This window comes from Diadema antillarum, unplaced genomic scaffold (genome assembly GCF_040938485.1).
Source record: "Diadema antillarum isolate AM-2024a unplaced genomic scaffold, OU_Dant_1.0 scf00000178, whole genome shotgun sequence".
Classification (NCBI taxonomy): Eukaryota; Metazoa; Echinodermata; class Echinoidea; order Diadematoida; family Diadematidae; genus Diadema; species Diadema antillarum.
The window spans coordinates 90,358-107,225 of NW_027271067.1; the positions used below are offsets into that span (position 1 = coordinate 90,358).

The 16,868-nt window shown below is 36.8% G+C and overlaps 1 protein-coding gene across 1 annotated transcript in view; it reads left to right on the forward strand.

Moving 5' to 3' along the window:
• Positions 1-10,274: 10,274 nt before the first annotated feature.
• The window catches only part of LOC139722949 (rho GTPase-activating protein 100F-like), a 65,570-nt gene continuing 58,976 nt past the window's right edge, over positions 10,275-16,868 (forward strand). Inside the window, exon 1 of the mRNA XM_071634232.1 lies at positions 10,275-11,867. Within this exon, the coding sequence (XP_071490333.1) occupies positions 10,394-11,867 (1,474 nt within the window). The 5' untranslated portion in view covers positions 10,275-10,393. The remainder of the gene's footprint in view (positions 11,868-16,868) is intronic.

Here is a 16,868-nt window from a genome sequence, read left to right on the forward strand (position 1 = left end):
GAAGAGAGAGTATCCCTCCGGAATGGATACAGTGATGGGTTTTCAGCACTGAAGGTTCTGTGGCTGAATCTTCAGTGATTTTACCTGATCAGCTCGTCTTCTTTATAACTAATATAAAGATGTCAGAGCTGCCGTGTTGAGTTCCACAAAAATGAGAATGACATCATCTGTTTTGTGAGTGTTTGTGTTTTCTTTTCTCTCAATTCAGTTTCTCATATGCTCTGGCCTTCTGAAAAACTAATGCCAGGGATGACACATCAGGGGTAATTGATGGAGCCCAGAATTGGCCCCAAATCCAGAATGTTTGCAGGCTGATTGTTGTAGTTTTATTCATCCAGAATGTTAGGCTTGAGTCATCCCGCAAATATTTTCATCTTGCCCCTGTGGCATGGAAAATTCTACTGCTTAAATCAAGCATAAAACTGATAACTTAACTTTCAACCTGTCAGAATCCAGTATGTAGGCTGTAATTATATTCCTTGTTTTATTCATTAATTTGTCAATGTAGCCAGTATCACTTGCTTTGTCTTCTTTTATGTCAATGATTTTTCAAATTGATTCTGAAAGCTTTTATTTGTGACTGGAGCATTGGTCAGTGGTAGCTAGAAATGTTTTGCTTGTTTTCCTTCAAACATCAGATTTCTTTGCAGACTGACCCTTGTATATAATAGATAGAGGTCTATAGCAGTCTTATTGGCCCGAATTCACGAAGGTGGTTTAAACTTAAACCATGGTACAAATTTAGACCATGGTCTAAAATAAGCGTGAAGTAGGTATACCAATACATGCGCGCATCAATGCACGTTTTTTTACTGGATGCCTGTTAGCGTACGCAATCTGTGAATCACAAATACGCAGAAGAAATATACATAAACCATCATGGTTTAAATTTAGACCACCTTCGTGAATTCGGGCCATTGAGTCTGTATATTCAGGGAATATTAAGGTAGTACACAAATAATACACATCACTGAGGGCATTAGTAAAAACTACCCATGCAAGGTACCTCTGGAATAGTCTTACATGCTCAGGGCAATATAGCCTAGGGAGTTTAGACTGTCTCAAAGGTACCAAGTGTGGGTAATTATGCTCATGCCCAAACAAAATGTGTGATATTGGTTTTATAGAATGATGGAGCAGATCTGTACCATTTGATAAATCACCCTCATCACAGTGTCTGTATGTTCCTAGATCTGCATCAAACTTAAAATGCCTTGTCATTATCGCGACATGAGAGTGCAAATGATCGGTCATTATACTTTACCCATCACTGGTCAGAAGCAAGATCACATGTTAGGCAAAATAAATGCCGGGTCACGTGTGTGCTCCAAACAAATCATTTGAGTAGGATCTACTTCATCGTTTTGTTATAGTGTATATAGTACAGGAGAAAGTATGTGTGTTCTTTTTTAACAGCTCATGGTGGAGCATCTTCACCGTTTCAGATTCATTATTCTGAATCACAGTGAATAAAAACTGTCAATGGTCAAGAAATCTATTGTCATCCTGGATAGTTTTTAGACGGCCACTTTGGACCGTTGTAATTACCCCTTAAGAAGAAATTTCAAGTGTATTTCAAAGAAGAAATTTCCGATGCATTTTCTTTTAGTCATTGCCTGTAACTCCAAAGCCATTTTTATTCCACACACATGTGCACATACAGACTCGTATAATGCACTCTGTTACACACACTGCCTTCCCATCATCAGAACAAAAATGCCCCCATGGGAAGTACGTCAAGTACTGTTTGTGGCAAAGCAGTAGATACTTCCACATGCATTTGACACACAAGGGTACGTTCATTATTTTGTGATGAGCCTTCATGCATGTTATACTGTAGAAACATGACCAGATACTGGTATTGCTTGCTTTAATAGATCTCGTGTGCTGGTGTGCGATGCAGTAAGATCACATTCACCTTGTAACAACATTATTATTTATAGCTCGGTGAGTGTACATGTAGATAATCACAGTTGACGATGGCAGAAGTCATTGAGATCAAATAATTAGTCTCAAGTGTGTGTCTTGCTGTTTGTGTGTTGCCAATGTCATGTAGCGTACACAAACTTGCCAGCAGTCTGGGTATTGTATGTTGTGTGGTTGCCCACTGTTATGAGTTTAGTACAGGCAAGTGATAGCATAATGTTACAAAGTGATTCTGGAGGTATCAAAAGATTGCAAGCCTTGTGCAAAATGAGACAGACAATCATGTATAGATACTTGTTTCATTCAAGGAAACCATGCCCCAATCTGCACAAAGTATACTGTCAGTCACTAACTGCCTGTTCGTCCAGATTATACCGGTATAAATCAAGGGTAGCGGGAAGCAGCTGTTCATTGTGAAATATTGTGTGCATGTTGAGAAGAATCTTGCGTACATTGAAACAACAGTTGCAAAGCATGAAGTTCATAAACCAATTGAAATAGTTTTGCAGTGGCCTGTAACATATCATTTGCTATGCTTGTTTGACATTTTAAAAAAAAATCAAAGGAACCTGTTTCTTACAGAATTCATGTTAAACTGTAGTGCATATGAATTTGATTTTGAGCTAATTCAACCCATAATCAAAGCAAAGATATGCCCTGTCATGGTACGTCCTCGTGCCAACTTTTATTGAATTTTACGAGATGTTTTTGTACATTACTTTGATATGAAACATGAAGTGTTTGGTAACATGCGCAGGTTAATGCAATGTTGAGATCAAGATCAGCTTTCTTTTTTCTCAGAGGGTTTACAAAATGTTCAAAACATGACAGAGAAACTTTATATGAAAAATTATACAGTTTATATGTTCTTTTACCTTCAAAGAGCAAATACTTTAGTAGTTTGAGTAAATACTACATTTATTGTATATTTAATATACAGATTAATATAGTTTTATTTAAATGTAAGTTGTCTTTAAAATAGGGTGTAGTAGCCAAGATTACTTCAGTATGAACTACAGGCAAAAATATGATATGATAGGAGTGTGATTCCAAAATATGTGTTTATAATATATTGTAGCTACCAAACACAATATGTGAAAATCTGAGTGCAAATGAAACTTTGCAGAACATATATTTCACATTTTGTACAATAACTTACAAAGCATGCTATCAAATTCAAGCAAATTTTGCGCAAGGACATACATGAACCATGATGGGGCATTCGTGTGGATTGATTCAAATTCCATCTGCTGAAAGTTGGGTATAAATATGTTGAAGTTGGATATGCATACTGTACATGCTTGTTGCTGTCAAGAAACAAATTAACATCAATTATACATGCCACTGCAAGATGAATTCAAATTTTACCAATACAAATAAAGTATCAAAATGTACTTCCCTAGTTCAAATTGTCAAATTTAATTCTGCTTGGGTTATTTTTTTTTTATATAGTTTAGCATGGGCAGTTAAAGTTCCTGTATTTTATGTCTTTAAATCACTCTTGTCTGTATATCCTTACAAACATTATAACTTTGATCCAAGAGTAAGTTGTCACACTGACATGTAGATATCATTTAATGTCTTTCAGATGTAGTGTACTAGATATAAGCTCTGTGTTCATTGTGATCTTTATCAGTGGTGTAGATGTTGCTCAAATTGGGTAATTACTAATACCACTTCCGTGAAATATTTATGTGAATTGTAATAGTGAATTCATTATGAATAACAGAGGAACTGCGAACATTTCTTGATCCTTTCTATTTCTAAAGGCAGTACACAATTTGAAGACAGGAACAAAAAGGCAATATCAGCTGTGTATCAAGGTTTATTAGGGCATGGCACATAATTGTACATTTCCCCCAAAATCAAATGTGTGCCTGCCTTCAATTATTGTATTCAAAGTGTTAAGTGTATCCTACAAGAACAAGAGATTTACAATGAAACATTGCTCTGCAAGCTGGAATGAATGTATTTGTTCATTTGTTTGTTTGTTTATATTTACTGTTTTTTGGTAAAGTGATTCTCAAATGGTATAAGGTAGCATTTATGGCTTGATGCTATTGATGTAAATATGTAATACATCTTGTATGAGATATGACTATAATGAGATTATATGTCTGGTTTGGAAATATGTGCTGAAATTGTTTTGTGACTATGATCATTGTACTATACAACAATTTTATGGTATTTTAGCATCAGCATCAAGAGTCTGTGTATAATGTATTTTGTGAGAGTCTTCTAATACATGTACATGTATTTTGTGTGTTCTACAATTGTGTTTATGTGCATTATTTTTTTGTAAATTCACTGTTCGGATGCTGGCATGCTGTGGTCTATTCAAGAAAGAAAGGATATAATTATGTGTGTATGTACATATATGTACTGTATGTTAAGACAAAAATACAACAGGATTTTCCGCAATGATAACTTTAAAAATAGTGAATCAATCCAAACACAATTTCAAGGTAAGAAACTATAACTTGTTACCCACATCTTACAGAAAATCCTATGTGATTTACTTCAGTGGTCAAAGAGAAATGTGGATCTTTGTAGAGCATGTCAGGAATCCCATCCCTCCAAGTTCTGTCCATTGTGTTCACACATTAATATGCAGTACCAAGAGCATCCAAGTGCTAAACTTGTAAGAGATGGACCCATGACATGCTTTACAACAATCCACATTTCTCTGTGACCACTTATCCAAATTGAATGGGGTTTTCTGCAAAATATAGGTAAGATGTTATATTTTTAGACCCTGAAATAGCATTCAGGTAGTTTAATCATATTGAAAGTTATTAATGTGGAAATCCAATTGTAATTTTTTGGTGGACATACTGTATATGTATATAATGTATATGTAAGATAGAAGATTGAAAGAGGGAATTGTAATGCATTATATGTGTCCAGCAACTTGTAATGATTGCACCGAATTTTCAAGACGTCATGCATGACGTTGAAAATTTGGTGCAACCATTAAAGTTGTTGATGCTAATAATGCATTACAACCTCTTATCATTCATGTACTGGAACCAACACATGGACTAAAATCCTCATTCTATATATGAGATATGTACATAAGTGCATGTATACATACATACATACAGAAATACATGTATGCATACATACATATGTCGTCATGCACATGGCAGATTGTTGTTAGCGCACTTTTGTGCGCATGGCAGAATGTTGTTAACCATGTGACCCGCTACAACAAAAGGATCCTAAAGTCACTGACGGGTGAGCCGAGAAAATCGAGTTTGAAGTCAGATCACCAAAATCTGTTAAAACGTTTGGATTTCTGTTTTGAACATAATTTTGTAGTCTAATGTGTCGTCTATCATCTGCCGAAATTTCGAAGCTAAATGATCAAAGGAAAGGCCTGAAAATAGCATTTTTCTGGGCCATGATTGGCTCGCCCGTCATCGACTTTAGGATCCTTTTATTGTAGCGGGTCACAATCTACATTCATATTGTACACATAATCCATACAGAGAGAGAGGGAGAGTGGGAGAGAGAAAGGGGTGTGTGTATTGAACTGAGTAGCTACAGGTACTGTGAGAAAAAAAAGTGCGAGGAAGAAAAACAAATTTTGCAGTGTGTTTTTTCGTATCTCAATAGACACATGTGAACAAAAGCACAATTTTCAAAAAGATGTAAAGTCTATAGATATTTTCAAAGATGGTGCATGATTTTTTGAATTCTACTCCCAATAAAATTTGTATCATTGAAGTTTAGCAGAAGTGTTAACTTCATACCATCCTTTGACATTCAATCATTTCAATATGAAACAAATCAAGATAATCCGGCACATGCCTCTTCCTGACCTGATCTTTTATATTAACATAAAATGTGAGTGTGTGGTATGTGTGCCACTGTGTTTGTCTGTCTGTCTGTGTGTCTATGTGCGTCTTTGTTTTGGAGAGTGTAAAGGTTTTCCTTTTGCTAGGTGTTTCCGTGCTTGTATCATCTTGCATCAGTTATGCATACATTCAACTAAAGAGGGAGCTATACATCATTGCTATTTTTTACAACCAAAATGCGCGTTGTACAGGAAAAACTGCCGTATGATTCCAATCTGCCTTAAGCGAATGATAACTTTCTCTTAAAGATAATGCAAATAATTGCTTGAAACCTCATAAACAATATTTCTATTCATTCCAAAGACCACCAGCTTAAAAAAAAAAATGATACAAATGTGATGCGAGGACCATGTTTCGATATGTGGTTTATCTATTGATTTTGCATATCTATTCTGTATAATCTTTACCTTTATAATTATATATACATCTCTCTCTCTCCCCTCCCTCTTTATATTTTCTTTCTCTCTTTCCCTCTCTCTTTATTTATGTTTTATATATAGAATATCATTGTAACAAGCATATATGCCTATATATTATATTATATTATATTATATCATATTTTATTTTATATTATATTATATTATACTATATTATATTATATTATATTATATTATATATATATATTATATTATATCATATTATATATATGTATAATAACCGATAAGTATGAAGATTTTGAAGTACGATCTCTGTCATAAAGCACAAAATAATACCTTTTAAATGATATATTGGTCACTACATATAAAGGTATATTTTTGAAGTTATGGTCAAAAGAAGCACAAATTTTCTTATTATTCTCTTTATTTTTCTTGACCTTTAATCGCAAATATCTCCATTTGGCAAATTTGGACTTATCGGTTTTTGCAAGTAAAGTCTTCATATATATATCATATATATATATATATATATATATGTTTATCTATCTTTATGCATTTATTTCTTGATACCTTTACTTCTTCCGTTTTTCTTCCTTGACCTTTACTTCATTTTTTTCTTTTTGTTTCTATAAAGTCCATCATATTGAAAAAAGCGGGATCAATATTAGATAGCAAAGGGGGGGGGGGAGAAAAAGCAACGAGTTTATCTTTACTTCATGATGGTAGCCTAATCGACAGCCTAAGAATAGACAACAAAAAATTGGATGGATTTGGAACCCACCCGTAGAGCTCCCTTTGACTACAGGACACTTCATTTCGGCGTGCTACCGTTCGCGATACAATCACTCAGCGCGCTCATTATCACCAACAAATTGTTTCCTTCCTATTTATAATACAGGATGAAACGGAACCAATTTTGAGCCGTGCCCGTGATGAACGGACCGGTGCGTAATTATTTTGTTGTTCGGCGATGTCGGAAATATTTGGCTCAAGGAGGCCAGAGCGAGAAATGAGCGTTTGATGGGTTTTAGAGGAGGGAAGTGGAGGGGGAGGGGGTAAGGATTTCGGTTCAATATCTAAACCACTCAATCATGCAATTTAACTACTAAAATCACCTTTTGTAACAATAATTATCAAAATAGGGATAACTGCGTTACCAGGACCTAACTTATATGAGCTTTATGAATAATTTGTCAAACGGACAGGATTTTTTATCAACTTTTAAAATGAAAACAATAAAATATCGATGATGATGTTAGTATAAGCATTAGTATTAGGATCGATATCAAATCAGAAGTATAGTATGTATATCATTATTATTATTATTATTATTATTATCATTATTATTATCATTACTATTATTATTATTGTTATTATTATCATTATTGTTATCATTATTATTATCATTATTATTATTACAATGTGGTTTTATTATTAATATTATCATCATTATCATCATTATCATCATTATTAATGACAGTGACGTAGTAGTATAGTATTCAAGTATTGATAAACATTTTGTTACAGTGATAGGCTATACTTTCAATGGTATTTTGCTGCTGTTTGTGATTTTTTTTTTCAGACAGCAACAATAATCACTGTCTAAAGCATTGTTTTGGGAAAAAACAAAAACAAACAATATTTGAGGAGGAAACAAACCTGCAAATTAGAATAATGAGGAGGCGTTGTCGGATGGAAGAAGGACAAAAATCTGAGAGTGCTCCGTTCGGCGAGGTTCATCAAAATTGTCTTGAGCGGTTTCTGTGGTTAATCTTTTCATAACAAAGGATCCTGCGGTGAGGTTATTCCATCTCTAAATGTCTCTCTCTCCTCCTCTCTCACCTCTTTCATCCTCCCTACACCTGTCCACCGTTCCCCCTCTCTATCTGTCTACTTATCATTTTATACTATATATGATGGATTTGATGACGTCCAATCAGAACTATTTATGTAATCATAATCATTTATCACATAGGCCTACATTATAGGTCTGTATGAAAAATTTTATTGCAAAATAAGTGAACTCCATTCAGCGTGTTAATTTGAGATACTGGCTTGCGATTGAAGCTGGTAAAAAAACAAAACCCAAGGAATATGAGAAAAAAAAACAAGTTTTTTTTCAATGATAACTTCAAGAATACTCGTTGTTATCTATAACAAGTGAGTTATCTCTGCGATCATGATAAACTCTTCATTATAAAGCTGATCTTCTGTCTCACGAAGCGAGGTAAACGCGAAAGAATGAATACGACGTTTCGGCAGCGAAATCTGCTAGCCTTCGTCTGGCAAAGTATATAGGCCTAGAAAAAAGGCTAGCAGATTTCGCAGCCGAAACGTATTCATTCTTTCGTGTTTACCTCGCTTCGTGCGACAGAAGATCAGCTTTATTTCCTTCAGTTGCTACCACGATGATGAACATCTTCCGTACTCTTCATTATAGTTTGTAATTTGAAGTAAACAATATCCATATCAATTCAGTTCGATTCAATTCAATAGTTTACCAGTATTCAATTCCATCAAAAGAAAAATACATGATACAAAGAGGTACATGTGTCAATTTGACTTTCATCAAGCTGGGAAAGACAATATGAAATATATGCACGAATGGTATTATAAGAAAAAAAAAGGAACAAATGCGCACCTTGAGGTAACATAAATGAAGTGCCATAACTATAAAAAGTTATTCATTATAAGCTTGTAGGACGTGGAACGCTGAAACGAAAACAACAGCAACGCCGATATACAAATAAGATGTATTTATGTGAAATTCTATGTACCACTGTACATTTGATCATTGATAAAATAATGCTTATGATACAACCATATTGCTACTGTCAACATCACTCATTTTAGAATGTAAATGAAATATATTGCAACATAGCAGTATTATAGCACATACCGCCATTGTCACCATCATCATTAATTAGTCATCATTAGGCCTATCGGTTGGAAATACAGTATATGATTCCCGTAATATACCTGAATGTACATACTCAGTACTTCTTCTTGATAGTAGAGCAACGAATGTATTTAGTATACTCAGTAATGGGGGGGGGGGGGTTAGAGTGGGGGACAAGCCTTTCACCATTCCTCAGAGCCGCAATTAGTAACCTTTATCATGAATATTCAAAGATGGAGCTTATTTTGTCCTCAGCACATTAAAATGGTAATAATGTTCATCACAGAGCTTTCCCTTTTCTATGTTCACGTTTACTAAGGTGGACTATAATCCCACTTTCTCTTGACGCGTATTGCGCCTTTTCGTTGTTCTCTATCTCTCCCTCTCTTTCTTGTATTTTTTTTTTTCATTCAGAAGATCTGCGGTAAAGGCTGAAAGGACATTCGATCGATAAACCATTCGTGAAGATCTGAACATCTATTGTTCTCGAATAATTGCGCGATCTATACACCTGATCGATCACCCGTGGAAAGGAGTTAGGGCTAAAGAACTATAAACAGATCTTCACGGTGCAAACATCCCATGTTTAGACTGGGCGTGTGAAAACCTCAGCACTGGTATCAGTTAGAGTCTCAAAGTTTGAAGATTTTTAGTATGCATGCAGATTTAGGCCTATGTGTTAAATTCGCCTTCAACTCGTTTGACTGATCACTCGATCAGTTAGGCCTATTTTTAGTTTCATTAGCTCAGTAGTCATTGAATACTTTTATGGGATGTCCGAATCATAGAGAGTTTTATTTTTCCCTGCAAGCCATAAATAATCTTCATGTCAATATTGATCAAAATTATGTTAGCAAGTATGAAAGCATTCCAGTAGTTTCTGCCCATGTCAGATAGCATTCCAGTAGTTTCTGCCCAGTTTTTGTCAGATATGTCAAGCAATTTGTATGGCCTAGTCTTGATTACAGTCTGCATAGTCCATAACTACACACCATGCCCAAGCCGATAGGACATTATCCATACGTCTTTTAATACGGCGCAAATCAACTACTGGACACACGCCTACGGTTACGCATAATAAGTTCACGTGAAAATCGGCGATTGATTCGTTCGACTGGGAATTCGAAGCCCGATCGAGATGAGACTCCTTCCGAGCTAGCATGCGCACATCATCCAACACACAATAGACGTACACAGTAGAGGTGTAATTCGTCTGCTGCGGATTTCGCGTTACTGCAAGTGATTGAGCAGAGAACATCATGCCATGTAAGCAGTAAAATGGAGTGAAATCTGCGATTTTGTACAGGATCCAATTGTTGAGGCTTTGCAAAATGACGGACCGAATCCAAGGAGCGACTGGTTACTCTTTTGAGGTCGAGAGTAGCGTCAGAACAACGAGAAAACAGACCCGAAGTCACTCCAGCTCGGAGGATGGAATTCGGAAGGAGGCTCGCGAGTTGCAAATCGATGGACCGGCGGGATTTAGACATGTCGGTGGAATCACAAATGACACCGTGCATGCCATCCAGGCGGCGGAGAGAGAACATTTTGCCGATCTTTCCAGGGCCGAAGAGTTTGAAAATTTAGACCGGCTGATAGGGCATTTAGATGGCAGAATGAACGGAGGTAAGCCTAGAATAAGCGTTATTCAAGAGAGGGGGATACAGGGAGGAGCCTACCTCTTGCGGACGGTAGAGATTATGAAAATTCCTGGCGAAACACTGGGATTTTACATACGAGAAGGAGATGGATACGAACGTGTGGATGGCATCTTCGTGTCACGGTTGATGCTCGGTGGACTTGTAGAAGATTCGGGCATGATCAAAGTCAGTGATGAGATTTTGTACGTGAATAACGTAGACGTTTCATATAAAACATTAGATGAAGTGTACATGATTATGCAGATACCTACTCGCCTGCTGATCACATTAAAGTCAAGGCAGAGTGGGCGCAGTTCGTACCGACATTCCAGCTCACGAATACATTCTCCAAGATACGACAAATCAGGGTCCTTTCCTGCTAGTCCAGGAAGACACTCTGCTGCTCTTAGTAGTATTATAGATCCCGATAGACAATCTAATAGATCTTCATCTCTGTTTGACCCTGTGAAAAATGGACAAGAATTTTCAGTGAAATTGGCAGGCAGGGTACCAGCAGAGAGCGAGGTCATCGAAACGAGGGTCACGAAGACAGAATATAAATCTACCAAGGGTGCATACTATCCCAAGAAGGAGGAGGTTTCAGGTGAGAAATCTCACCAGACCACCAAGGCAGATGTGGAGACCGCCCATATGAAGCGCGTTCTCTCGAGAAATCGGAGTGCCACGACAGGGATCATTGACGATGGTCCCGTTCCCGACCCTAGTCTTGCTCAGTCATTCCCAGAGTCCCAGTCAGAGATCAATCTCAAGCGTCCTGGCGGGAAACCCCGCCTGAGTCGGCCGGGATCCTTCGATCCCAGCATACAGCCGGAAGAGGACAGCGACTCCATGGTCTTCGTGGACGAGGACTTCGACGATTCGCTCAGCTCCTCCTTCCAGAACATCCACGGAATTAGAAGCAGCGCGCCTGTGCGCGGTTCGGCCACGCAGCGCCACCACCAACAGCAGAGACCGTACTCTACCCACATCCCACCGGACCCTTCACTCCTGGACGACAGAGGCGTGGAAGATGACCTCTTGTTGTCTGTGAAGTCGGCTGATGCAGTGCCCAAGATAAGGCCCTCATCTTCCTCTGATAATATTGTGGCACCCAGCAGCTGGACGGAGGGTGATACAGCAGAAAGGAAACGCCCAACTTCTCACGGTAAGCAAGCGATCAAAAGTTTGTTTAAATTATTTTCTATATCATGTAGATACATAATGATAGGTCTGTTGCCAGGTAGGGCCAAGTATGACAATTACAGAGATGTTCTCCTTTTTATCTTTAGTTTATGGATTGTCTTCTTGTATAAATTGCTAATCTGGAGCCATTTTGTTGCTGTATGAACTTTGGATAAAGAGCTCTAAGTTCTTTAAGATGGACCAGTAGTATTGGTCCTCACACACAGGTGTCATAACATTATTAATAGATCATTCTACAAAACTCCAATCTACATGTAGTGTGACTGTGTGAAATCCATTGTGAAACGTGTACTAGTGTGTGTTTGTATGTGAGTATACACGTGTGTGTTCATGACTGTGTGTGTATCCTTCTTTTACACTTGATTGTAATTTGTATTTTATTTATATGAAAAAGAAAGAAAAATAAAAGATTGACCCCCCAAAAATGCTTATAAGTGGGCATAGTCTAGCCGTGTATGACTCGGAGAAGAGGTGACAGAATAGCTAATAATTTTATTTTTTCTGGCATTTTTGTAACTGAAGAAAAATGCATCTTTTTTGCAAATAAATTTAAAGGGATTCTTTCACTGTCAACTCTCCGATGAACAGTGCTAAAATATCCACTTCTATTGCCCACAATGGTCCCAGTGGAATGTTAAAAAAAAGTCAGTTTTACAGAAAAATAGTAGATTATAAATTTTGTGAAAGATTTGTTGAATGCTCCTATGATTGAACCTTCTCACAATACATTCATGATTTATCCAAAATGGAAAAAAAAAAAAAAAACCGCCAGAGCAAACAAGAATAACAAAAACATATGACATATGACATATGACATAAAAGACATATGATATAGCAAACAACCTGTGAGTGGTGTCATATCTTACCTGCAGTCAGGAAACCTTGAATTTGTGAAGCATCTATGAACTGAATATCCTGTTGATTTTCTGGTTGGTTGGCTTTGAAATCTGCTTCTTTTGCCATTGGATGCTAATAAATAATAGTTTGTATGGAACTTGCTCAGACACAATGAACCTGTGGTGAATAATGATATTTTCCATATTAAAGTACTGGTAATGAGTTTGATAAATCATGACACTCATAAAAGTGGTCTTCATAGTGCTCTAAATGATTTGGTGATCAATATATTAGAATGCCTTACTCTTATTGTTAGAGTAGCCAGAGGTCTTTGAAATATTTGGCTTCACATTAAGACTGTATTGTAGTATGAAGGTTTCAATGATTTCAGGCTGCAGAGGAAACTACTCATAAGATAAAGCATGCAAGGCCATAGTTCATGGCAATATGGTCTGAATGATATCTTGACATTTATTTTGTGAGCTACGCTTTGTATGTACAATGTAGATGACTCGAGTATGAGCTAATCCATCTGTTGACATTTCCATCTTCCGTCATTGATTCTGTATAAGTAATTGGTCGCTGCTATTAAAGTCCCAACTACCTATGGTACTCAATTTGATAACATCATCACTACCCGGATACATGGTGATCAATACACACATTACAAGCTGTGCACTGCGTTTGTCGCCATGCAGTAAAACAGTTTGTCCTCCCATTTCTCTCGCCAATGCCTTTCCCATGTGCAGCGCAGCGCTCGCCTTGTTCAGCGAGTGGAGGGCCTGACAAGATGCTGCATAATTTGCGGCGATGCACAATGCACCACGCATCCCTCTTAGCCTCTCCTTCTGCCCTGCAAACAGAGTCTGCATTATTTATGTGCGGACGGGGGCTTGCAGCACGTAGCCCCTCTTGTTTGCAAGCCCAGCAGCCTGCCAGTACGATGTCATTGCATCTAATGCTGGAGATAATGCTGGCTACTAACACCATTGGAGCAATTTTTGTTACTTTTTTAAATCCGATCAAGTCATTGATGAATTATATTGTCATTTAAAAATTGGCGCTGCTCTGAATTTACTGCATCTTGAAATGGAGAAAGGTTATTAGAACTGGTTAAATTCACTAGATCTGCACAGAATCAGAGAGGAATTCATGCAATAAATCAATTTCATAAAGAAACAGGAGTTTAAATCTTGAAGAATACATTATTATTTAAGAAATAGTAATATATTTAAGAATTTATACAAATTCAATTGAATAATGAGTACTTGCAAATTCTGAAACTGTTCAACAAACAATTCTATGTGAATAAGAAAGGGCTTAAAATGAAAATTAGCTTGATGTACCTGAATAGTAAAAGATGAATAAAGATCTAGCACTTAACAACAGAATGTTGGTTTGGGATTTGATTTATAATTAAAGACAGTGCATGTTACTGAGCTTAGTCCAGCATCACTGTCTTCAAATATTGAAGCAAGAGTGTTGTCAAGTGAGTGATAATTTCTGCGGATGATGATAATGCCAAGCACAACAAACTTTTCAACTCCTCGCATATTTTGCATACTTCAGTCTCTAAAGAGATATTGAACATGTGCACACTTTTCAAAGTCATTTGATATTTGAAAGCTATGTCTTCATTAATTGTGTGATGGATTTCAATTATCTCCACTCAGGTACAACTACATTGTACATGTACCTGTATGACTACAAATGCAGCTTCGCACAACTTCTTTTATAGACAGTACCTTTCTTCTGCATTGATCTGTTTTGATGCTTTCAAAGCTTCAAATTGAGAGAAAAGTTTAGTCTGACTCGTTTTCAAGTCTGCTGTATGATTAAAGTGACATTCCAAAAAGCAGTGAAATAGCACTGATTTGTTGAGTCAGTTGTGAAGGTTGCTCCCTCTTGAATGAAGAACTTTTTGCTTTTTTTTATAAGAAGTTTCTCTTTATTTAACTAATCAGTATGAATATTATCATAAGAGACTGCTGTAGGCAAAAAGTCCAATTGTAATATTTGGATTGAATGGATTAGGTCTTTGTAGCTCCTTTCAATGCTCTCACTCCCTCAAAGGACATGAACCATTGATGCAAAAATGCCTGACTCTTAGCTCAGTGAATATGAATAGCCTTTTGGATGCATTGTTGAATAGGAAACGTGATGCTTATTCGGGTGTCTTTACTTCTATAGAAATTTGTTTGAATCAGTATCAAATCAATCTCATTGTGTATCTCTTTCTCGCAGAAAAGTTGATTATATGTGAATACATACAGTATCTTTTTTTTTTCCACTTTGGAAATGCTGTCCACCCTATATTTTATGCCTTTATTTAATATTTTTGTATTTTGAAAGCTCTGTGAAAAATGAAAATGAAAATCATTTCAAATTTGTGCTGTTCAGATTGATTCTAAAAGAAATCTTCATAATAAAAGCAATACAATTTTTAGTCCAATGTATTAGTTTTTACATACTAGATATTTCTATGCATTACATCAGTGTAATACACAGATGTTGATGTTTATAGACCACTTGTACTTAAAGTCCCCCTCCCGAGCTTGTCTGTTACCACTGCCCTTGTTCTTAGCATTATTTGACATGTTTTATTTGTTTGTTGTTTTGTTGTTGTTGTTTTTTACATGATGGTTACTCCCAATCATATGTGACACGTGTAGATTCAATTATTTCCTGTGGACAACAGTATGCAATTCAATTCAATTAAAAAGAAAAGAAACAGGAAAGAAAAACAAATTCGTTATCTTGCAAGGCCAGAAGAGACCTTTTTAAATAGAGTGTGCAGTTACTGCCACAGATTGTGATAGTGTTAGAAACATCTGAAGCAAAATGGTCAATGCTGCTACAGTGTAAAGGTACGCTGCTCTTAAAAAGAAGGACATCCCTGCAGATATTGTGGTAATGGCATACTAACATGGACGTACATTTATATCCAGTGCTTGCTTGGTCAGTGTCTCCCTGGGCTGTTGTGTGGTGTGCATAATGACCTGTATGCTAATGGGGCGGGGAGTGCTGCCGGTGGGACATTGTGTTGAGGGAGAAATCAATACAAGGGGAAGAAAAGAAGCCCCAGGATGCAGTGTACATTACAGTATCAGAGCTGAATTGAAGGGGGCTATGACAATTGCATGTGTTGAACGTAACACTCAAGTATGATGCGTAGTCCTTCATTTATTTGCAAGGTTGCATGTATTTAATTCAGGAATGTGGAAGGAAACATTTCCTGAGGTACATGTTTGACTACAGAATCCCCATACCTCTTTTGTGCAGTAAAGCTCGGTGAACTCGCAGGTGGAGATGAAATGTGCGCTGATCAATGTCAGGTCCGTGACAGTGCCTCCACCATTGACTACGTATGTACTACCACCTCAAGGTCCTTATACACAGCATTGCAATTAATCCTGTCTTTGTTTAATACAGAGTTAACGGTACACTGTCCTCATATGAGATATGGAATATTATAATCTCTGGAGAATGCAGGAATACACATTATATCAAATGTGTATAGAGTATTTTCATTGTTTTAGAATGCTTACATTTCTCACATATACTGCAGTCATATGATTTTTGGAAGAAAAAAAGTGTCATGTGTACCATTCAACTTCAGTGTAAATTCAAAGTGTGCAGTTTGTGAACTTTGGAACTTTCTTCAACAAGTTAAATATTTGTACATCATGTCTTTACTATACCCATTGTATAATTGTATACATGTGCAAACTACTGTGTGCACACTGCTAACCAAACATTGTAGGCATGATTTGCAGTGCATTCTATGCCTTTTTAAAACTAGTATTGGCTTATAATTCCAATAGGGCGGGAGGAAAAAGAGGAGTATACTGGGAAAGTTCAGGAGCCTTGCCAATTGTTTACACTTCAGCTTTTAGAAACACTGACTGTGCCCATTAACTTCGCTTGCCCAATGGCAGAGGCACATTCACTGAACCATAAAGTCTCGTTCACACACACCCAAAATGAATGTTTTTTGAAAATCAGCTTTTGCAACATGATGAGAATATTGTTAATTCTTGTGTGTGCATACTCTTGCGATATGCATTGCGATGTGAAAATCAGTCCAGCTCAATTTTTTTGTAAACTCTTGCAAAAATTTCCCCTG